Genomic DNA, 25,496 nt, shown 5'->3' on the forward strand with positions numbered 1-25,496 from the left:
CTGGTTATGTCATAGATGGCAATTTCACCACTGTACTACTCATGGACTTCCCTTTTACCATGTGTGTAATGCAATGAGACAGTTCAGGAGACTAAGATGTATATTTTATACATATATTTTATACCATATTTGATATTTATCTGGTGACAAAAGTAAGCATAATGTAGCTAGGTCCTAAAAGGGTCAAACCCTTTCCCAATAGAAAAGCAGGGAGCTCGTCTAGAAATCCCTATCAGTAAAATTCTCTATCTATGATAGCTCCCCTTTAACCTTAGTGCTTTCCATCAGGAGCAACCTTCACCCTTAAATTAGTGGACAACCCACTCCACCAAACGATAGCCAACTCAAGGTACGCAGTCAGTATAAATGACTAAGTTAAGACCAGGTGAGTCAAAAAAAATAATTTGTAAAACATAAAATATTTGCACAAATGTTATGTGTCCAGTGCGTAAAGGGCTTTAGCTCTCCTTAGTCAAACCCCAAAATAGCACGTTAAGAAAACATCTTTAAATGGGACATCTGAGCACCAAAGCACTTAAGAGGCTACTGGTGGTTCTGGTGCTCTGTTGATGCTGCTGTGGTCAGTGAAAGGATGCGTGTGGGTTCATGTGAAGCAAAGTGAATTCAGTAAAGCTTTTCCAGTGTGGTAAAAGCACTCATCTCTTCAAATTATCCCTGCGTTTATGTGGGTTATAGCACGCGGTCGCAGGACAGCGAGTGCATTAGGCATTGCCTGTCGTTGTGATGAAAGACTGCCGTTACACATGATCTTCATCTCGTGTCTGTGTAAGTGAGAGTAAATTGCAACACGGAGGCATCTGATGACTGTTTCATTCGGAAACAAACTCTGGCTCACCGCCTGCCTTCTGCTGCTGCTGGGGACAGTCGAGTGAAATGGGAGTGACAGATGTTAGATGATGAATTGCGTAACTGTTAAAATCATTTAATTACATTTATTATGTGAAATAATTGACCACAATTTCTAACACCTATGCTGGCACTAATTTTGACCTCTGAGTACTCAGAGAAATCTAGATCTGTATTAATGTATGTGTAAAAACCTGCAAGAACTTCACCACAAAAATTCTTTTAGGAGGGTTTTATTCTCTTTCCACCACTTAGTGTCCTCTGCTCTAAAACTGCAAAATACTAAGTGCCTTTACTAAGAACAGAAGTGCTCCAAGGTCAACAGTAGCTTCCTCATGCCAGCACCCCCATTTTCGGTTCTTGTTTACCATTTTAAGCTATGCTACAATACCAAATGTACCGCTTTGTGTTTTCCTCCAACCTTCTGCAGAGTGCGACACCTTAATACAAACACAGAAATCTGTATTTTCCTTCAAATGTGCTAGATGATCAGACGGAGTAATTCAGAGGGACTCAGAGGTCTAAAGTCATACCTACTCCTCACATCCTGAAGGGAAATAACAACCCTCATTACTAGGTTTGATAGTGTAGCTGGATTTCTTTCCACCATGTACGTACATGTGTGTCTCAGTATGTCTTTTGGTCCTGGAGAAAGCTACTTTAGTGGTTATACCCCAGAACTTGGTTGCAAGCCATAAAAATGCAATATCCAGTTGGAAAAAAACACCAGGTGATTTACGTTCAGTTGAGATCAAAATGAAGGGCACGTTTGAAGACTGGTGTGCTCCGATGCATGGGTACTTCTGTATTAATATGGTAATGGAAGCTGAGCACTTACGGTTTGGAATGTCAACATGTTCCAATTCATAAGTGCTGGCAAAACAGAGGCTCTCAGGGTCTCAGTGCCTCTGAATAGGATGGACATGTCTGACCAAGAGGAGAGAGGAGAGAGGAGGGAATGCGTCTCCCCAGCCATCTCTTCCATCGGGGATTGAGGAGTTGGCCAGGGAGAGAAAGATCTGAGTATCTCTGCCTACACTTCTCCCATGACCTGAAATCGACGAATGGATTCATGCATGGGTAGATAGGAAGAAGGAATAATTGAGCCTTGGCGCCTCTGTGATCCAGGTCCTTTTGCATGCTTCAGTTTTAAGGACTTCTTATTGACATCAAGCATCAATGTGATATTAAGGTGCTTTCAGTCCCATTGCCACAGGTGTAAAATCAACCTAGCCATGCAGTCTGCCTTTACTAACAAAAAGCTCAACGAATCTGTGCATGGTGCTGTAATAGTTTGCCACCGTTGAAACAAGTCAGATTTTAACATTTTTCCCTCTTCGTTCTTCCATAATAAACTGTAAGTGGTATTATTGCAAAGTAGAAGCATTTAGGAACCACAGCAGTTCCTGACTGTGCATAATTACAGAGCGAGTCACCAAATGCTAAGGCTCATAGTGCATATAAGTCACCACTGATTTGCTAACTCAATAACCGCAGAAATCCAAACCTCATCTGGCATTAACATCAGCACAAAAACTGTGCACTGGGAGCTTCACAGCATGGGTTTCCACAGCCATGCTGTTTGCTTTTATGTCCATTTAATGTCAAGTTCATACTGGAATGAAAATCCTTGTTGTTATCATAATCCCATAATAAAGTAAAGCTCAATTCCACAGTTTACTGTAATTGTTACTGAGTAATTACACCATAGATTAGTGTTTTAACGTGTTCCCTAAAAGACTTGCTTTTGATACCACCGTATTAAATCCTCTGGGTAAATGGTCTTTATTGCTCAAATGGTGTTTTTTTTAACACTCTGCAGCTAAAATGGTGAACGGTGGAGCAATCAGAATAACTGCAGAAAAGAAAAGACAACCTGTTGTTGGAACAGGCTAAGAGAACTTAACACTGATAGATTCTGTTGATGTAATAATACCACATACTGTAAGATACATCTGAAACGCCACAGGCCTGTAGATAAAGTACTCACTGGTACTTGGAGCAGGTAGAGTTGGCCATGGCGGGGTCTAATGGGTGGTAGGTGACAGGGGGACTGTGCTGTGCAGACATTAAGAAACCGATGGCCAACAGACTCAAACTGAAACACGTGCCTGTCAAAAAATATAATAATTAAATAACGCAAAGAGCGCACAAAAACAACTTTTAATATTTTTTGTTGATTTGGACAGCTCAAGTCTCCTCCTCCTTTAGCCTTACCTATGATGCTGCCTAGGGTGAGCTTCCTACGCCCCACTCTCTCCACCAGCCACACTCCCAGCAGAGTAAACAGGAAGTTGGTGAGGGTGGTGAGTCCAGCCAGCCAGATTGCCAACCTGTCATCGCGCACTCCTGACATCTGCAGGATGGTGGCACTGTAGTACCTATGTGACATGAGAGAAGAAAGAAAAAGCAAAGTTAAGAGAATAATAATAAGAAAAACGAAGCATAAAAATAGGTCAAGAGTATCCTTCTTGTCTATAAACACAGACAGATTGGCAACACATTGCAGTCAGTCTTAGTTAGTCTGTGCCTACGAGTCCAACTTGTCCGTGACATGTTTCTTTGCAACAGACTTGACTTACCTGACTGCCAACTGGTTGTATTCTGGCTATATTTCTGCATATAAACAAGTTTGCAGTTAAATCATTGTCCTAAAGCAACTATTTGTGGAGGAATTTCTGAATTTGTGCCAGAATTTAAAAGTTAAACCACTTTATGAAAATACACATTTCAAACTGCCTTACATTCTCTTGGTTTGAATACAGTTGGAAACATTTTGGATAATGTTAGTGTGCAGAGTCAACAAAACACAAGAACGGCATATTCATTTTTCATTATTACACTTGTTATTACACTGTTATTACACATATTACACTTCAGTTAAATACATTTCAATTTTATTTATAAATATCAAATCACTACAGTCGCCTCAAGGCGTATTGTAAGGCAAAAACCCTACAAAGTATTTCAAGTACTGTATAATTGTATTTGGAGAAATGTTAAGCAGTCTCAGCACAATATTATGGCTACATTAAAGTATAAATATCAAACAGAAACATATACAAAACTGTAATCAATCTTTAAGTCAACAAGCCAATCACAGCCTCTCTTCGTAAGAGCAATTCACTCATCCACCAACCCCAGTCTCTCTACTTGAGCACCAGTCGCTCCACTAGAGACAGCTAGCGATCAGTTATAAATAGGCTCTCTCTTCATCTCTCATATAATATAATTATACTTGCAACTCTGGCACCATGTTGCTCCACGTGTGCAGATTAACAGCAATCATCATCAACAAGGCTCTAAGCAGGCTGCGGTCAACAATACAGACACCTGCACAGAGTCCATTTCCTGTTTCAACTTTGCTACTTTGTAACTAAGAAAGATGAGTGAAAAAAACCAAAAGGACATGCATGCAGAAAACAATGAAACAAAATGCACACACCTGCAGGGACTCTTTAAAGTAAACACCTCCAGGCAGTCTTTAAAGTATAGCCATTGAAACGATGCGCTCATTGGCAGAAAACACATCATTACCCAAAATGAACACAACGCGTGCTTGCGTGCAAGCACATTCAATAGATAGGGACTCAGCAACCTTGAGAGAATGCAACACAAACACAAAGAAGGTAAGACTCATTAAGAAAAAGCTCAAATAAATCTACAGCATTGTCTGCCTGCCTGTGTCTCTAAAGGCAGCTCAGAATTAGCATTCTGCTTTTCATCTCTTCAAAAGCATCGTTATCTCTCTCTTGTTCTCTCTCTCATGTTCTTGGCTTTCTCTCTCTCTCTCTCCCAAAACAAAGACATTCATTTGAGGGATTTGCATAATAACACTTTACTTTTTCTGCCATGGTATCCACTCAGACAGAACGAGAACAGAAAAGGAAATGAGATGGTGTGAAACTCGGGTTTAAAAGCATGACCTACAGTCTTATAAGGTGCATGAGGTGATAAATGTTTTTGATGGAATTATTAGGCTTCTGCAGACTGAGATATATGCCGGCAAAAATGCACGTGCTTAATGGACACACACTCACACACACGCGAGAAATGAGTCGGTTTTGGAGCAGCAGCAGGAGTAAAAGCACTATTTCTGTTCTCAGCAGTACAGCCCGCTGTGCTCCATCTCCAGCCCTGCATCTTCCTGATTACAGCACAGACACATGCACACACATGCGCACACATTGTGTTCTGACTTAAAAAGTACTGTGAATAACAGCCTCCAGAAACAAAATGATCATTTTTTGACCACAGTGCCAAGAAGCACGGCCTGTGTTAAATGTTAAAAGCATCTCCGAACTGGCATTTCAGGCTTTTAAAAGCCCCAAAGAGACGCTCGAGAGGCAAACATGGCCTCTCGGATTTCTAAAGGACATCGTTATCCATCATCAAGTGCTACAGTGTCATTCTAAGGTGTCATGATGAAATCTCAATGAAAAAAAAAAAAAGAAATAAGTGGGGAACATAATATATAAAGAACTACTCATCTATAAGTTGATAAATCAACTTTAACCCTGTAAGACCCAACCCATCAAAAAATAGCCAGAAAATTTAGATTTTTTTGGAACTGAGATGTTTATTAACTCTTATAACAAAATCCACTTTTTTTTGCTATATCATGTTGTGTATTATATATTTCTATTATATATGTATTATATATTTTTTGTATCACATTTGATACATTGGGCTTTTTTGGCAACTTTTTGTCAACTACAATGTTAATTTTAGACAAAAAAAGAGTTTTGTCCATAACATTTTGAAATTATGGCAAGTACTGATCATGTTGATGAGATAGAGGTCTCAGAGACTCATATATCAAATATGATACAGAGGGCATTATAGGGCTAAAAAAAATTTCAAAATCGTGTTTTTACTTTTATTTATTTATGTGAGTGTCTACACTACAGCCATCTTTAACACACAGCGGAGGCTCTGTCGTGTTTTGGGGCGGCATTTCAGCCAGTGGTGTTGGAGCTCTTGTCAAAACTGATATAAAGACAGACTAGTACCATCAGGTTTTGATCCACAATGCAATACCATCTGGAAAGCAACTGACTGCATACTTTTTCAGCATGACAATGATCCTGTCATGGCTGTAAAAGCATACCCTGAGAAAAACAAACAATGGAACACTAACAATCATGGACTGGCCTCCTCAGAGCCCGGACATCAACATTACTTACAACATTACTTGTAGGTATTTCAATACATTCTTATATTTCCCATTTTTCCAGCAATCTTTAAAAAAAGAAAAAAAGAAAAGAGGTGTGGCTCAAGACATGCAGTTATTGGGGTTAGGTTCATCAGTAATTCTAAATTGCCCATAGGTGTGAATGGTTGTGTGTCTCTCTGTGTTAGCCCTGCGCCAGACTGGTGACCTGACCAGGATGTACCCAACCTCTCAACCTATGATAACTGGGATAGGCTCCAGTCCCCCCACAACCCTAATAAGAGTAAACAAAAACATTTGAATGGATGGTAGTTACTGAAGTATCTAATTTTGAAATGAATGTCTTTCCACAGCAAAGAAAAGGAAAACAAAGAATATTTTCTTTTTCCTTCTGTATATTTGCTCACCTGCAAATAGCAGGCTGCTTATGACAGCGCTCGAGCAGGAGACAGACTGATACTCTGGTATAAGAGATCAATGTACAAAGAAGTGAAGCAGCTCAGTATTCCCATGGACATTCCTCACTGGACGACATGGTGTCACATTGAGAGCACTGTAGTGGAGGATGTTGGGATGTAATGTTCTTCGGTTAATTTCTGGGTATTACCTTATGTGTATGAACAGCGTGGTTCCAAATTAAACCAGTCTGTCTATTTGATAATGAAATCAATTTGTAGTGTCATGGTTAAGTGTAAATATTTGTATTATATATGTGTTGTTTCTTGGCATTTTCCCCCTTTATGATATCAGGGAAATCTGTTACACTGAAAAAAATAATCAGTGGGATAAACATAAAAAAATTATTGTAAGCGGTTGCACGAAATTAAGTTATGTTTGGTTAACCTTAGTTTTTTATGTTATACCTGCACACATTTTTCTGGTAACACGAACATGACTTTTTTATGTTGTTATGTTTTTCATTCCGGTCAAATATTTATAGAAACCACTTGTTTATCAGACATGAACTTTTTGTGTTAATTGTATTGGACTACTATGTGTTATATTGACAAGATTATTTTATGGTAAGCTTATTTTATTTTATAACAAATTTCTAATATATAATATATAATCTAATATATAATTGAGTGTTCAATAAATAAAACTAAATTAAGGCTGATCTTACTGTATGTACTGTACACTTTCTCTCAATCAAAGAAATAAGCAAAACATTTTTGAACAATGACCTGTATTTTTGAAAATACTACACAGTTGTAAAAATGGACTTTCAATTCAGGCTTCCAAAATATACATGAGTCATATTTGTACAATGCATCTCTTGAAAAACATTCCACAACATTCCTCAAAGTTATCTGCTGGAACCTGAATTCAACATTGTGGGGCCTTATGACATCGCACTTATGTAAAAAATAGTTTTTTAAATGTAAGAACCATAAGGTAAGGTAATATGGCAACAGGGGTGTAATTATTAAAATGACACAAAGAAGAGACTTAAAATAACATTATAACCCACAGGCACACAACCAAGAGACCTAAACTGATTAGTATTGGCTTGCTTCTATCACTAAACATCACAATCACTAATACTACACGATGCAATCTGTTTGTAGTGGTGCACCTTGGGAAAAAAATTGCAAATTGGTGAAATTGGTGCAAGGCACCATTTCCATTGAGAAAAATGCACATTCAAAGTTTGAATTTAAAAAACAAAACAAAAACCATGGCTTGAAAAGTGAAAACTGCAGTAATAAAGGCCCCAAGTTGAAAAGTGCCAGAAAAATAAGTTTCACTATGTACTGCAACTTTACCAGTGCTGGCTTAAAAGAAAGGATGGTATATATTCGAAGAGGTAAACATGTTGTTCCCACATCATAACTGGAAAACTGTTCAATCGTACAGTCTGGTCCTGAGAACCTGGGCCTTCTTTGAAAGGCTGTTCCTTTTGAGCTCCATAACCAGTTTCTATAATACCTCGAAGGTATACTTTTCCAGTGGGTAGGTGAGGTTCAAAGTGTACATTAGTCCAAACAGCATTGCAGCTGCTAGGGTATAGTTATCCAAATCCTGCCAGACTCTCTGGCCTTCAAGGACTATCCCGATGTCCTCAGGGCTGCCATTGGCATCTCTTGACTTTATGATGTAAATTCCCATGGTTGTTTCCTTATTAGATCGTTGGATAATGGCTTCATCTGTGGCCTAGAAAATGCAGAATTCCAAAATTTAATTAAACAGAACACTGGTCAAAGAACATTATACCAAATCTTATTTTAATCTGTGTCACTATTCCAAAAAATGTTAACATTAACACATTAGGTGAACAAAAATGGATTCATTACAGCATGTGATTTGAGTCCTCAGAATGCTTAAAAAGGTAATGCATGAAGTGAAATCTCCATGCAAAGAAGCAGAATACTGTCAGAGCATAGAGAGGTGTTCAACTATGAACTCCACACATCGTTCTAATGCAGGTAAAAGAAAAAACAAAAACAAAAAACGCACCCATGGTAAATTGTGAAAATCCCAGGTGATTTTCAACATACTCCTGGCATAGAGTGACAAGCAGCATTTTGTTAAAATTATTATTTTCCCTAAAGTGTATACACAAATTATTTTTTTCTTACCTGGGCCGTGGGCTCCAGAATGTTCTGCAGTCTTCTTCCTATTTGTCCTCCTCGCCTTTTGAAGACCTTTATGAGTTTGTCAGATAGCACATCTATCTGCGAGAGTAATCTGGACTGCAGTGGCATGGTGGTAATGCGCTTAAACTCTGCATTTATCTAAAAAGAGAAGTTGTCACATAAAAATGCTGTCAAAATCTCAAATCTCACAAGGTTACATCCACACAAAGTTGTTATTTTTTGTCATGTTACTATTTATTAGCTATGGGTCCCATGTTGCTGAGCAGTTCCATAGTTGCCCTTACTTCCATACCACCCAAAGCCTGTTGCCTCCTTCTGGCCATTTTGCAGTTCTGCCAAATGACCCAGAAACTACATCTATTATTGCCATATACACATCAAGGTCTTTCATTAATACTTAGTTAAATTAGTTAATTTGACCTTTCCAGAAAATTTACCTTACAGAATGTGAGATAACATATGCAAATCTTCACCCCCAACAGAGCCCACCCCATGGCAAACTAGCTTATTGAAATGTTTAACTAAAACATTTTAGGTACAATCAGTTAACTAAATGGACACGAGTTTGTTAGTCTGTATTCACTGAGAAAAAACAAGCGAATGTGACTGGGCACACACTGAAAAAAAGCTAATGCACATAATATTGTCCTGCAGCTTAAGCTAGCATTATCGTTAGTTAACTTAAGGAATGACTTGTTTTTTCCGCTATGTTGCTCAACAGGAATTCATGAGAAAAACTTCCCCATATAATGGATGTTCTCTTCGTTTCCTCTCAAACATGTAGTTTTCAGTTTACCTCGACAAAGTAAAGCTCAGCACCAAACGTAAACGAAGCAACGACAAAAAATGGCGGACCGCCACAGTGAATTTTCCCTCGCAGAACACGCCCTGGGGGGTGGAGTTTCAACAGAAAACGTAACTATTTTCTGTTATTTTGATATGACTGGTTTTAAAAGACTGAACAGCCTTCTAAAACAAGTGAAAGGCGTGAGACTTAATTATGTTTAGACCAAAAATATAACTGATTCATGTTGGATATATTTACTGTATTTTTACTAATTTAACAACGTCATCATTGCATTAGTCGCTTTATGCTATAGCATTACGCTTACATTAGCTTGAAGCTCAAGGTCGTCATTTTATTTAATTTCTTTTTCTGGGCTTACAAACAGGACACACAACATTTAGATAACCGTTACACTGAATCTTGGGTCTGTGTTGAGTCTTCCAGCTGCTGACTACAGAAGCTAGATTGACCTTTCAGCATGTTTATAGCGGCTGTGGCTATGTGCTGGTAATGTTACCGTGTGTGAGCAGTCACATTGGCAGCAGACATGTTTGAACAAACTAGTCATATCCCGGCCCTACATTAGCTTGTTTAATGGTTAAGACACTGCAGGTACCACCACTTACTACAGACACCGATGCAAGTTTGTAATAGTCTGTTAATTTAGACTGAAAGAATATACCAACAATATTAACTCACATTATATATGTTAATTACTAATTTGCTTATCGCATAATTTCGGTTACCATTAGCTAACTGGAGCCTAACATTGGCCTTTCATGGTTTTCGATAAACAGCCCACATACCTGTAAAATAACAACACCCCAGTAAAAGTCCACATATATAAAGGGTCTACACTCTTTCTCACTGGTGTGTTAGCTTTAAAATCCTATTTACCTTCAAGTGTAAAACTCCAGATGGTAGTAGATTTTCCAAAGCGAGAGACAAAAATGGCGGACAGTGCAGCCGATTTTTCCTTTCCAGGGGGCGGAGCTTGAGGATAAAACACGACTAACTTGTTTCTTTTCAACATGATTTGTTCTAAAAGAATGAATATTCTTAAAGAATATGTGAAAATTAAAAGACAAAAATATATTTAGATGTGAAATTTAAATTAGTCATGCTGGATATATGAAGTAATTCTATGCAGATTCAACAACCACCCTATTGCATTTTTTTCAGTGTACTTCTCATAGCTTTTCTGTAGCGCTACAAACCTGAAGGGTTTCAGGTGTCACTTCTCATACAAAGTGACACCTCTCAGTCTAAAACACCCACTAGTTGTCGGCTATTAGCACACATCACAGAGCGACAGGAAAGACTCCATGTAGGGTTTGAATGAAACAGCAGTCTGAGGTAATTTCAGAGGGCTGTTTCATAAAATCTCTGTGCTTTCATTTCTGTTAACAATCAGAGCAGTCTTTGAGAGAAAAACTTCAAAGCACCTGTAAGAGCTGAGCTAGTGGAAACAGGCTATAGCGTAGTCACAGGAGAGTCAGGACCCCATCTTTTACTGTCCTGTAATTATTACATCATCTGCAAACTTTCGAAACTATGCAGCCATTCTGTGCCATAAAAGTCTCTCAATTAAAGACACAGTTTAGAAGCAAAGCACAAAAAGTGGCGCTGGAAAAAGCTACAGTAGGAAACTTTTAATTAGTAAGATCTGCTAAGATAATTTTCTGTTTCCAGGCCCTCAGTGTTTTTGCAACACGAGGGCAGTGCAGTGGTTAGGTGCAGTGGTTTCCTTTTTTTTTTAGCTTCATTAAACATTATTAGTCTTTTTTTCGTGCAACTAAAGAATGGGAATGATTTTATGATCGATTCCCTGTGTCCAAATACTGTAAATAATGCATTACAGCTGCTGGTTTCAAACATTTCCCTCGCTCCTAAAATAGATGTATGTAGTGTTACCATGGCCTAGAGTATCCATGCATTATGTCTGTAAGTGTGCTAAGGGGTGGTGTGTTTGTATACGTGTTGATGAGGTGGGCATGGTGGAATATCTGTGGTGTGGTTGTGGCTGGTTGGTCTGGGTAAAACAGCAAAACAAAACAGTATTTTCAGGCCCAGTCTGACCCTGCTGTGGTGTGAAGTGTTGGCGTAAAGCACATAGCAGAAGGTGTGATCTGGCCCTGACCTGTCTGAAAATGGAAACATGGATTAACACTCCTTTTTAAAACGAATACAAGTGTTTCTTTTTTTAAAACAACAGACAAAAACTGTCTCACTCTTGAATTCGATGGCTCCCTACTGATCCTGGCACATTTGACATGGGTGGTGATGAGAGGACACCTCTTACTCATGCTTGACATTTACTGTCACCTTACAGGATTCTCTTGGAGGTCTTCTTAAAGTGCCATGCTGGTAGCTTTTAGTGTTTAAGCCTATTAAGTACAAGTCAGTTATACATTTCTACAAAATATCCCAAAAGTTTTGAAGACATGCGTATGTTCCAGAGAATTATAGAGTTTAATTAATTGTGCAGTTTGCTCCTGACGTTGAGAGCATGGGCAAGGGATGGACAGTTGATTTTCTCAAATGGCCACCATAAGAAACTGGGACTGTTGTGGAAGGCCACAACAATAAACAATAAGCTACAGTTCCTTTTGTGGCCCATCCCTGGCATAAGCCATTTTGTCTTTAAAAAAATATTATATTATAGTAAAAACAAACAGTGTTTTATCAAATAAGCAAGCTGCACAGAAAAGCAGTCATTCTTGGTGACATAGTGAAAACACAAACTGCAGCTCCTTACTGTGTACCTTGAGGTTGTCTAGCTCTAATGCTCCCCCGCCTCAATGTTGAAATACTAAACAGCAGAAATAAGCATGTTTACTTGCTAACACAAAACCTTGTTAGTGGCACTTTTTTATAACTTATCTAAAGTAAAACATTATGTGTCAGCAGGGTTGTCTTCAGTGTTTGGATAATTAAAGATGCATTTCAGCGTTTCATGGGTGATTCATGGATGTGTCTTGCTAACTAAAATGTTTTGTACATATTTGGTAGAATATAGGATTATGGGCAAACAACCTATGCAGACTTGCTTGCATGCGAGAAACCCCCCCCCCCCCCCCCCCCCAATAAACAACAACAAAAGGAAAAAACAAAACAAAAAAACAACTAAAGGAAAAAAAATCTAATAGCTAGCTAACACTAGCATTAGCTTATGGCTCCTAAAAGAGTTTTATTTACAGTCTATAGTTTTGCAGAGTCTACAGTTGGTTGCAGCCTTTTCTGTAGAAGCGCCTACAAACCTGCATTCTATCTGAAGACCACCAGGTGGCGATAGCTGTGGTTCCAAAAAGCCTTCTGGTCCCCCAGAGGTTTATGGGTAAACACTTTCCTAATGGGCTTATGAGGCCAGACACTCGTGTTGGGTCATACTGAATAAAGAATTAAGTTGGGTTTATAGATCTTGGTTATGCCATGTTTTAAAATGAAGGATTATCTGTTGTCACAAGACGTTTGCCAATGAGGGAGTGTTTTACAGCCACATCCTTCCTTCTATCCATCTTTCACACTGTCTGTGTAGAAAAATAAAAACCTTATAGCTGGGCAACAAGTAACAAGTTTTTTGTTACTTTGTTATTCATCACTTGGTTAATTTTAATCTAAGCATAATTATAGCTTATGTATGATGCATATCAGAATATACAAGCAAAAATGTCCTCCCTTCCATCAAAACTGGCAACCCTAAAACTTTTATGTTCATACAGCTGATGTAACTGAATGTAAATCAGACAAGACAACACTTAAACGTCTAATTAAACTGCCAAACAGACCCTGTAAGAAGGCATTTTATCTTTTATTTAGTTTGAAGACAGACATATAACTACCTGTATTCAAATACAAGTAGTTACATATTGCTTTATTACCTGTATATATAGGCTAGAAAAGTAAACATGTGCGTTGGGGTGTGAAAGAAGAGTAGAGAGAAGGGTTCTCCAATATTCAAGGAAGCTCTAACAGAGTGCTACTTATTGACAGAGCACTGATCTAATTATGTAACCTAATAGTATGGATTTAGAGGCAGCTGAAGGATCAGCTATAAGGCAGCAGTGAAATTATGAGATGAAGCGAGCAAACAAGTGTTAAGTGTGTGTGAGTGGGAATGCAGTGAGTGTGTGGGTGCGCATGTACGAGCAAGTGTTTGCACGTGACTGAGTGACCGATTCACTGAGTAAGAGTGTAACAGACAAGGTGTCAGAGCAGAGAAACAGCAGGAGGCATGTATAGTGAGAGAGAGAGAGAGAGAGAGAAAGCAGGAAGTAAGTGAGAAAAAGACTGAAAGGTGAGAAAAAGACTGAATGGACGGAGAAAATAGAAAATGAGGGACGTGGGTGTGAAAACAAGAACTATTGGACAGATAAGAAAAGATATGGGGAGAGAGAAAGAGAGACATATATCGGGAGGGAGTGCATGAAAGAGAGACAGACAGAAACAGGGAGACAGTGACTCTCTTGGGAACTGGCCTATTTTTCAAATGAATGCATATGAACGCAGAACTGCATTACATTTACGCTCCGGAACAAAAAAAAGGCTCAGCCCAAATAGGTAAACCTCACACTTGATGTTCTGATTGGCAACTCTGTAAACACACATACACGTTCACACAAATCCGCATTCACAAAGCACCAAGTGTAACATCTGCAGATGTCTGCCGCTATCACAGAATCAAACACACTTTGCACTCTCCTGTTTCCCCACTCCTCAAGTAGTAGAAAATACAAAACTCCTAAATCAATCAATAAATTAATGACATTAAATTAATATGGCCCAGTCAAGAGCTCAAGAGTTAGGAGTTCGCCTTGTAATTGGAAGGTTGCCGGTTCGAGCCCCGGCTTAGACAGTCTCGGTCGTTGTGTCCTTGGGCAAGACACTTCACCTGTTGCCTACTGGTGGTGGTCAGAGGGCCCGGTGGCGCCAGTGTCCGGCAGCCTCGCCTCTGTCAGTGCGCCCCAGGGTGGCTGTGGTTACAATGTAGCTTGCCATCACCAGTGTGCGAATGTGTGTGTGAATGGATGGGTGACTGGATATGTAAAGCGCTTTGGGGTCCTTAGGGACTAGTAAAGCGCTATATAAATACAGGCCATTTACCATTTTACCATTCAGAAGTAATGGTAAATATAGGGGTCCATTTAACACATAGGGAAGTTAATGTTTAGTTAATTTGGTTGGCTGTAAAAAAGAAGGCAAAAGCTCTACAGAAATGGAAGTGATAAGTAGCCAACACTAGCGAAAAACAGTAGTTCACAGTAACACAAGTTTTAGCTTATCATGTTGTTGAAATTGCTGCTTTGTGCTGTTCAACAGTGTTTTGACAGTACTGACCTTTGGGTGACTGGAGAGATGTTAATTGCTGAATGGAGAAAGACTTTGTAGCTTGTCAAAGGAGCTTGCAAAGAAAAGCATCTGTACTTCTTTAAGTTGCTTGAAGACGTTTCACCTCTCATCCGAGAAACTTCTTCAGTTCTAAGGTCAAATGGTGGAGAGTCCCAGATTTAAACCTAGTGGGAGTAACCCCCCACAGAGGGACAAAAGGACCCCCTGATGATCCTCTAATCGCCTGAGCCAAGGTGTGAAACTGGGTGTGGGTCCCAATCAGCCAGAGTTTCGGGTGAGCTCATTGTGAAACCTGGCCCCACCTTATCATGCGAATTCCTCAGGTCGGATGGCCCAGGATGTGAGTGGGCGTTCAGGCGTCTGGGGAGGGACTCAAAACTGTATTATAGATGTCAGACAGTTGGTGTTCAAAGATGCTCGCTCACAGTGGACATAGATGGCCATCTATGTCCTCCTTTTTATACCATTCTCATCTGAAGTTAAAATATATAGAGGGATGAATATCCGGAGGAGAGCTAAGAGGCAGCAGACAACTGCACCAATGTTAGCGAACGGGATGAGCTAAAAGACTTTTATAACAACTTTTTTTTTTACAGACAGTTCTTCTACACTGTTTGTTAAATTAAGTATAGAACATTTTTAGGGTTCTAGGGTGAGAAGTTCAGCCATCCGGGAGGGGCTCAGAGTAGAGCCGCTGCTCCTCCACATCGAAAGGAGCCAGCTGAGGTGGTTCGGGCATCTGACAAGGATGCCTCCTGGGCGCCTCCTGGGGTTGGTGTTCCGGGCATGTCCCACTGGGAGGAGGCCCTGGGGCAGACCCAGGACACACTGGGGAGATTATATCTCTCGGCTGGCCTGGGAACGCCATGGTGTTCCCCCGGATAAGCTGGAGGAGGTGGCTGGGGAGAGCGAGGTCTGGGCTTCTCTGCTTAGGCTGCTGCCCCCGCGACCTGGCCCCGGATAAAGCGGATGAAGATGGATGGATGGAACATTTTTAGAACAAATTACACCTGTAAATCTTATAAATATAATAGACAAGAGTTTGAGAAGCTTTTGTAACTAAGCTAGCATGTATGTGGCTAGCTGGGATGCAAGGACTAAGCTCACTTCAGTAGCTGGCATGCTATCTATGCAACAAGTAGCAAAATTACCAAAGTCTCTGAAAAAGAATAGTTTGGGATGTTCTGAATGTTGCTGTGCCATTATCTTTGTGTTTATTTTTGCAAGCGCAGGTAACAGAATAGCTCTATTGGGAAAAAAAATCAGAGGTGTAATGAGCTACAGTGGGGCAAAAAAGTATTTAGTCAGCCACGATTGTGCAAGTTCCCCCACTTAAAGTGATGACAGAGGTCAGTAATTTGCACCAGAGGTACACTTCAACTGTGAGAGACAGAATGTGAAAGAAAAAAAATCCATGAATCCACATGGTAGGATTTGTAAAGAATTTATTCGTAAATCAGGGTGGAAAATAAGTATTTGGTCAATAACAAAAATACAACTCAATACTTTGTAACATAACCTTTGTTGGCAATAACAGAGGTCAAACGTTTACTATAGGTCTTTACCAGGTTTGCACACACAGTAGCTGGTATTTTGGCCCATTCCTCCATGCAGATCTTCTCGAGAGCAGTGATGTTTTGGGGCTGTCGCCGAGCAACACGGACTTTCAACTCCCGCCACAGATTTTCTATGGGGTTGAGGTCTGGAGACTGGCTAGGCCACTCCAGGACTTTCAAATGCTTCTTACGGAGCCACTCCTTTGTTGCCCGGGCGGTGTGTTTTGGATCATTGTCATGTTGGAAGACCCAGCCTCGTTTCATCTTCAAAGTTCTCACTGATGGAAGGAGGTTTTGGCTCAAAATCTCACGATACATGGCCCCATTCATTCTGTCCTTAACACGGATCAGTCGTCCTGTCCCCTTGGCAGAAAAACAGCCCCATAGCATGATGTTTCCACCCCCATGCTTCACAGTAGGTATGGTGTTCTTGGGATGCAACTCAGTATTCTTCTTCCTCCAAACATGACGAGTTGAGTTTATACTAAAAAGTTCTACTTTGGTTTCATCTGACCACATGACATTCTCCCAATCCTCTGCTGTATCATCCATGTGCTCTCTGGCAAACTTCAGACGGGCCTGGACATGCACTGGCTTCAGCAGCGGAACACGTCTGGCACTGCGGGATTTGATTCCCTGCCGTTGTAGTGTGTTACTGATGGTGACCTTTGTTACTTTGGTCCCAGCTCTCTGCAGGTCATTCACCAGGTCCCCCCGTGTGGTTCTGGGATCTTTGCTCACCGTTCTCATGATCATTTTGACCCCACGGGATGAGATCTTGCGTGGAGCCCCAGATCGAGGGAGATTATCAGTGGTCTTGTATGTCTTCCATTTTCTGATGATTGCTCCCACAGTTGATTTTTTCACACCAAGCTGCTTGCCTATTGTAGATTCACTCTTCCCAGTCTGGTGCAGGTCTACAATACTTTTCCTGGTGTCCTTCGAAAGCTCTTTGGTCTTGGCCATGGCGGAGTTTGGAGTCTGACTGTTTGAGGCTGTGGACAGGTGTCTTTTATACAGATGATGAGTTAAAACAGGTGCCATTCATACGAGTGGGGGACAGAAAAGCTTCTTACAGAAGACGTTACAGGTCTGTGAGAGCCAGAGATTTTCCTTGTTTGAGGTGACCAAATACTTATTTTCCACCCTGATTTACGAATAAATTCTTTACAAATCCTACCATGTGGATTCATGGATTTTTTTTTCACATTCTGTCTCTCACAGTTGAAGTGTACCTCTGGTGCAAATTACTGACCTCTGTCATCATTTTAAGTGGGGGAACTTGCACAATCGGTGGCTGACTAAATACTTTTTTGCCCCACTGTAGATGATGAATAGGGTCAAAAAGTCTCTGAAACATTAAAAAAGCTGAAAACTTCCACCCAAAATGGCAAATTTATAAGACAAAAAGTACAGATTTATGGGGGGGAAAGTAGTATTATAAGTGGAAAGGGCTGTTTCTTGCAAATTTGACACATTGTATATTGCTAATTTGTATATTTAATCTTAAAAATGCAGATTTTTCTGAAATTTTTGCTTGTTCTAGGAATGTCATGATACCAGGATACCACAGGTTGAGTAGTTAGTACCAATACCAGAAAAATTACATGACTCTTAATACTCAATTTAATACCAGAGTGCAAAAACAAACAAAAAAATGTAACAACAACAAAGACATTATTGGGCAGATGATTTATTTAAATTTTTAACATTATATTTTGTAGACAGGTCACAGACTCAAGTGTTAGGATGGTTGCAAGTAGCCTATTAACATTATTCCAAGGTACAGTGTTAGTGATAATAAATTAGTTAACACATTTCTATAGTGTTAGCCACTGGAAATATTTTAGCTAATTGAACATAGTTTATTTTTAATTACTTGACCCATGTCACGTATCAAAATTAGCACACAAATAACTGCAAATAGTGATCACGTTGCACTATGTTCCACTGGTTGTATTTGTTGTCATGTGTAGTAAACACCAATCCAGCTACTTAATAAGACAGCTTCACACATGACATCCTGCTGTGAGGAGCATGCGAGTGTGATGCGTTTCTGTATGCATTTGATTAGAAGCTAAATTAGAATATTTGTCATTAAAAAGGTCTGGCTGTGTCTCGGTGGGAGACAGAAGATGTTGGCACGATTAGGTTGCTTATGAATGCTTGAAAACACACACACACAGGCAAAAACAACCCAGTATTTTTTATTTATTTATTTTTTGGTCTAGCTTCTTGGATTGCATGCACACAAAACACACGCAGATCAGTGCAAGCTCTGCCAGCTCCTCGCCGGCCCGCCAGCAGAGTGACCACGTAAAACTGTTTTTTGTGACATTTCCAACATGACATTTATCTGTGGGACCATCTGCGAGGGCCAACTGGCATGTTGCAACAACAAAATGAGTACTTGGCAACATGACAAAGCACACTGAGATTATGTGCATTCATATAGTAGCTAAATTTAATATCACAATGCTGGTTTTCTCAATACATATGTGGTTGTTCCATGAGGTAAATAAAATTGTAGTGATTTGCACTGCATGTTGGCAAAGATGTATCTCTGATATCTTATATTATTAGGATGTCATAGCATTAGAGAAGGTTGTTTTTAAGATGAGAACCACAGAAAACTACCATACATATACATTATTAACAGCACCTGGGTAGTGGGAAGTGAGGAAGTGAGTTTACCACGCAAAGAGTACTTGGGTAAGATGTCTATTAACAGTTGGCCAATTATATTAAGTGGCTTTTTCTTTTTAGCATTTTTATCTTTCATCTGTCCCAGAGAAAAACTCCATCTGCCACCAATTAATAGTGGGCACTTCCCTTGCTCTTATTTGGACAATTTTGCCACTGTTAGCTAACTAGCCTAAGGTCTTCCAATTTCATGTTTACCTGGGTGGCTTGCTGGATATCATTGCTGGATGCTGCTAATAAAGTTACACAATTACACAGTGAATTCGCCTTTATTATTATATTTACAAATATTGTCTTGGTTGTATCATTTTATTTTGTTGTATTCATCCGCGACACCTTAAAGGCTGGTCTGTGAAAATATTGTCTGACATTAAACCGGTCTGTAGCGCAAAAAAGGTTGGGGACCGCTGAACTACAACATCTGGCAGATCGAGAATTTATCAAGCTCACTGAGACTGCAGAGCTTGTACTGTATTATTAATTGCTGTGTTATCAATTTGTCATCAGCGTACTTGGCAATTTAAATTCTGACAAATAGAATCGAAGTCTGTTGCATATACTGCATACCAACTGCCATTGTATTCTGGTATAAATCTCTAGTTTCTATGCCAAGCTAGATTGTCTTGCCCCCTTTACCTAAATTCATATATTTCACAAAGCACTTAGTTTTAGTAGTTTGTTCTACTTGTGGTGATAATTAACCATTATTATAGTGCTGGTTGAAGGAAATTTGGCCAAGGTGTTGGGAATAAAATGTCACTTCTGGACTTTCTGAGACTTATTTTCTCATCTTCTGGAAAAGATCAAAGTTCACACCATGAGAGACCTTACGAAGTGCAAGCAGGAGAAAATAAAAGCAGAAAAGGAAACATGCCACGTGAACGATTTCAGGAAATGTTTGCAGTGTTTGCATGATAAAGTATGCACATTCCACTGGTCATTAATACCCTGAAAAGCATCTCTTTTTTTGCACATAATTGCTTCAACTTCTGGATCAAACCACTATTTTGGTAAGTGTGCAGTCTAAAGCATTGGTTGTACTTGGTTAGAAGTCCTTGATGCTACTTTTTGAGAAACCTGGAGCGAAGAACAAAAAAACCCTCTCTGCATGATTGTTGCAAAAAGCAGCAAAGAAACAAAGAGAATAAAAGAACACGGGTCTTTTCATCCACAGCTCAATATTTCTTGTCCCCTTTCTCTGTCTTCCTTCATAAATCTTACACTTCCTCTCCTGTCATCTGCCTTGATCCCCCTCCGTGGCCCTTCCTCCACCTCATCACCATCAATGTCAGATCTCCCTCTGCCCTCCTCTTCTCTGCTTTTACTCTACTCTCCAGCCCAGTTGGAAGATCTTCCTGTCTTTTAAGATAGTTCGTTCACCACTCACAGGATGCACACACACATTTCCCACCAGTACACAGTGACCTTTACGTGCAAGATTATGAGGCTAATTCATTCGAAATGATCCATCAGCTAATGCATAAAGATGATATCTAATTTGACCAATTGCTGTACCACATTGTTCTGCATTTATAGCTAAACAACAGAGATGGGAAGGGAGATCCATAAAAAAAGAAAATCTCCTGCAGGATTCATGTTACTGATGTGATCCACACAGCCATCCATCCAGCTTCTTTTTTTCCTGAGTGATGCATTCTTGATAAATACATTTTTCATCACACAGGTTTCTCTGACAGTTTTTGAATGTTTGTGTGCGCGTGTGTGTGTGTGAGTGAGTGAAAGCAAGGAGGTTATTCATGTAACACCAAGAGAGCTCAGGGAGAGTACCTGACACATGAGTTTAAATCAAGCTGCTGTAAAATAATAATGGCACGTATGGGACCATGTCCACGGCCATTACGCATACTCATGGCCAGTTTTAGTTCTCTGTAGGCCTTTTAATCTATTTGAAGTAACAAAAAAAAATTATTTGATCTTCTGCAAACAAACCCTAAACCACTACTGATACTTCTGCAGTTTCAGCACTATTGATGTCTTAAATCTTGCGCAACAGAAGCTCGGTAGATCTTTAGTTATGGCTTAGGTTAGCTTTCTATGGATTGGGCAAACACCTAGCTTCCATAGCTGTAGCAATTAGCTAGTACAGTGGAACTCCGACTTACGGATACCCCGTTTCATGAAAAATTCAAGTTACGAAGGCACTGAACAGCAATATTTTTGCCCGTGTTACGGCAAAATGCCCGAGTAACGAAATCCGCTGGCTCTGATTGGCTGAGCCTACAATGCCAACAATGCCTTCCGAATCATGTGACAACCCCTTGGCTTCCGTACTTGTGCTTCGCTGTTCCACTTGAACGAGGTATTGTTGTTCTAGTTAGCAATTAGCCTATAGCCTATCGTTCAGCATCGCCTCACTCAAAGCGCTTGATGGGTGCTTCGATTTACGAAAATTTTCGAATTACGAAAGACCCTCGGGAACGAATTAATTTCGTACGTCGGGGTTCTACTACAATTATCTATAATTGTGAAGCTAAAATGTCAAACAGTGAATATAACTCTAAAGATTATGTTGTTTTCACGATGCTGTTGGTACTGTAACCAAGGACACCCTCGCCGAGCCACTAACACAACGGTGAACTTTTAATTTTTAATACATAAATAAATAAAAAGCAGATATAGCTAGGTTAACAAAGCTACATAAGCTTACTGCCCATTATTGAAATAAAAGTCATGCCATCATAAATTATAATGATTTTATTGTGCAAACTAGGCTTTACAAGTCATTATAGTGATCAACAAACTGGATTAAGAGCAGCTGATGGTCATTCAGCAAAAATCAGTACCTTAGCAGGCTACCCACTGAGCTGGTGTACGTACCATATAATCAGTATCTCCATGTATGCATATTATATGTGCAAACTTTTTTCCCTGCACCTTTCCGTTAAAAATACACTTGCGCATTTTTCCTAATTTTAAGCAATAGGCTTTTTTTTAAGTGACCATGCATGAAGAGAATGGAGTGCTAAATTAACAGCTAATGGGGCTGAAGTGGGCAGGGACAATCTGGGAGAACGTTAAGGCACTTTCAATAAAGAATTAGATTTGATAGGAAGCTGATGCCATGGAGACACATGCTAAACAAATCAGCCAGTAATATAACCCCACGGTCCTGCCTGGGCACTCTACACACATCCGTTTTCCTTTCTTATTACCGTTTTGCATTAATGCACGCATAAGTAAATAAAGATAAAGTAGTAAGTAATTTGATGACCAAAGAAAATAGGGCAGGAGAAGAAAATAAAAAAATATTAATATAAAGTATTACTTGCTGTATTCCTTCATTTTATAATAGCTTCATACTGGAAAGTAGTCACGATAGCTCACATAACATCTATTTATATACTGTAGAGTACAGCTGGCTAAATACACATAAAGTAGTAATAGAACAGCGGCAGAGGTTAGCTGATCACTGCCTTGCTAGCACAAATAGAAAAATCCTCACCTGCCAGATAGAGCTTCAACACCTGTATACAGTTAGATCTCACAGACTCCTGAAATGTTATTGCAACACAAACAGCTGAGCATGATAAAAATTCACCTACTGGGATTGTGGATGAAGCTCAAGTACGTTTGCTTGCATAAATGGACATTACACAGAACAGAGCACAAATTAGCATTCAGGCAAGTGATACTAATATGCACCAAGTTTAGTGTGTGAGCAGGTGTAAAGGCGGATTTATACTTCTCTGTTCAAGCTACACCTTTCTGAAACATAATCAGAAATGTGACGAAATGCAACCACATGCCAACACAGACCGCACAGGAATAAATGGTGCAAAGGCGATGCTTAGACTAGATCTCAAGCTCTCATTTAACCAGAATCTCTGAGAGACTTAGGTGCTGTTAACCACTGCTCCTTTGTGAAGTTGGACTGAAAAGAAAAAAAAATATTTAGATCGTGTGAGGTTTGTAACTGTATTTGACAGGCTGGGGTTTATAATTACAGATATCCCCTAACGCAGCACTGATCTCCATAAGTATGTTAGATATGAAAGGGCAAATCAGAGGGAAACGTGTTAACTGTCAGTTTGATGAAGTGAGAAACGCAACTTTGTCACTTCATCAAGATGTTATTGGTTGAACTGGCTGGTCAGTTACAATCTCAGTCAATCTTTCGCCTGAATTCCTCTGATAAAGACCAGAAGAGCTCACTTTTTTTGTTAGATATTTTACTCCAAGGCTGACGGGAGGAGGGAGGCTTTCTGTGGGAAAATGTGCTAATAGGGTCTCAAATGTACCCTCTGTGTGAACATATGTGACTTGGAGAGAGGGAGGAAAAAAGTGAACACTGTCAATCCGTTCCTGTCAAGTTCCTAACTTGAGAGAGAGAGGACTGTTAGAACTGGCTTGTGCTTTTCTAGTTTGGTCTGGATTTTTTTTTTTTTTTTTGCCTGTCTGCCAGATTGTCTCATTGCCCTTTTCCTTCTTCGCCTGTGCCAGCCTGGTGGTTTAATCAGAAAAAGCAGCTGGGGACAGGGAGAGGAGCTTGTTTCTAAGCCTGGCTGATTTACTGGCTCCTCAGACCTTCTTTATGTCTCACCGGCTAATGGGGCTAGCCTGGCAGCTTCACTGGAGGTAGACAAAAGAGGCAGTAGACAGGGAGCTTAGCAAAGCATACAGCACACATGACGAGTGACGGGAGGCGTCAGCAATAACTCAACACACAGTGCACATTCTGTGGTTAAAGTAGCCCATGCTCCGTATGGTGGAAGATGATCAAATATAGTTTTTAATCATTCATATCTTTACATTATATTCATCACTGAAGGGTGAGTATTGTCATGGTAACAGCTGTGTTCTCCCCCTTTCGTTTTGTTCTCTATGTTCTGTAGTCTGTCCTCGCCTCATCCAGCAACCCTCTGAGTTTTTTATTATTCACCTCAGTTTCAGCGAGCAGGCAGATTGTTTCTATCACCTAATATCAATCATCCAGATTCACATTTTCCTCTGTCAGCCCAGTGTGTGAGTTCTCAGGTTACAACTGTGAACGTCATCATCAGGATTCAGTTCTCACTACATGTTCTGAAACCCTAACAAATGTACTAATTAATAAAATTAATAAAATTAATACCATTTTTGCAATCAGTGCATGGACTTTTCATTTTTAACCCCTAGGCCTGTTTTGAATTGTAACACCAATCTGTAGATCAAATAGACCTTGCTGTTTCTTTATTTGGGTGTTCACCTGTGATACATGGCTCATGACTCCCCTGCTTCATCCTTCCTATTGTTTATGTGCCAAAATGTCCTTTGACAAGACACTTAACACCCAAATTGGGTTAAACAGTGTCTTCTAAACCCAGATCCTTTACCTTTCAAAATATGTACACTGGTCCACTTTATACTGACTTTATAAGTGGTTAAAAAAGTGGGCAGGTGGCACCTCTATAATGACATACTACAGCAATTAAAAAGGCTGGTCTAGTTATTTACAATTGAATTATTCAGTTACCCTTTATTTTGCAAAAAAGGACAAACGCCTAGCTTCCATAGCTGTAGCAATTAGCTGGTATTATCTATAATTGTGAACCTAAAATGTCGAGCACAATGAGTATTATGAACTTTCAAGCTTATACCAACAAATCAACCACTGCAACATCTCTTCTCCTTTTGTTTTTGTGATTTCCTTTTGAGTAGGCCGTCACTGGCATCTGATCCTTTTTCCTTGTACAGCAAATGTAAAATTTCTTAATTCTTTTTCTCGTCATGCAACGTAAACACACACTTAAAGCGTTATGTTTTTGTGAAAAATTCGCCCTCAAAAACGCGCGGTGAAAAAAAGTTGACATTAAGCGACAATGAGCTGGTCCTGATGTTTTGACTGTGTTTGAGCTACAAGCGCACTTGTTGCCACATGCAGCGATCTGATTGGTCTACTTTTTGGAAAAATTTGAAAAATGACACAATCAGTCTGATTGGCTAATTTTATAACACAGGAAATATTTTTTCAGTCTGGTGTAAAAAGAGTGGCCTTAAAACTGACTGTTAATTTAATTATACCTTTACAGTGTCCAATGGCTGCATTTTGATTAGTATTTTAGTTTGGAAGGAGGTTCCTGGGTGGACCTCCTGCTGGAAAAGGACATTGCCATGCATGTTAGGTTAACTGCTGATTGTAAATGATCTCTGGAAGTGCGACTATGCAGTCGTCTGTCTCTCTGTGAAGGACTGGAAACATGTTGAGGGTGTAACCTGCATTAATGTCGGGCCTTTCTCTTACAGTATGAAGTGCCTTGAGGCAACAGTTTTGGAACTATATAAATAAAATTGAATTGAACTATCATGGCAGCTGGATAGCTGGTAACCCCCCATGACTCTGAGCTGTATAAGGAGACAACAAAATAGATGGATTCTGGCTGATATTATAACCATGGCTTACTCTTATGTGGTTTTGAAACACTACAGAGACATCACAAAGACAGGCCCTAAAATAACAACTTGCT

The 25,496-nt window shown here is 39.7% G+C and overlaps 2 protein-coding genes across 2 annotated transcripts in view; both read right to left on the bottom strand.

Annotated features, from left to right (window-relative positions):
* The window catches only part of slc2a13a (solute carrier family 2 member 13a), a 101,519-nt gene that overhangs the window by 7,152 nt on the left and 68,871 nt on the right, over window positions 1-25,496 (bottom strand). Inside the window, exons 5-6 of the mRNA XM_004553916.4 lie at window positions 3,085-3,248; window positions 2,858-2,978 (exon numbers count right to left, since the gene is read on the bottom strand). Of these exons, the coding sequence (XP_004553973.1) occupies window positions 2,858-2,978; window positions 3,085-3,248 (285 nt within the window). The remainder of the gene's footprint in view (window positions 1-2,857; window positions 2,979-3,084; window positions 3,249-25,496) is intronic.
* Window positions 6,962-9,455, bottom strand: LOC143413329 (uncharacterized). Its single transcript, XM_076876152.1, has 3 exons — window positions 9,434-9,455; window positions 8,620-8,775; window positions 6,962-8,194 (listed from the first exon to the last, which is right to left on the bottom strand). The coding sequence occupies exons 2-3, from the start codon at window positions 8,743-8,745 to the stop codon at window positions 7,961-7,963; spliced, it is 360 nt and encodes a 119-aa protein (XP_076732267.1). The 5' UTR covers window positions 8,746-8,775; window positions 9,434-9,455; the 3' UTR covers window positions 6,962-7,960.

Source organism: Maylandia zebra, linkage group LG17 (genome assembly GCF_041146795.1).
Source record: "Maylandia zebra isolate NMK-2024a linkage group LG17, Mzebra_GT3a, whole genome shotgun sequence".
Lineage (NCBI taxonomy): Eukaryota > Metazoa > Chordata > Actinopteri > Cichliformes > Cichlidae > Maylandia > Maylandia zebra.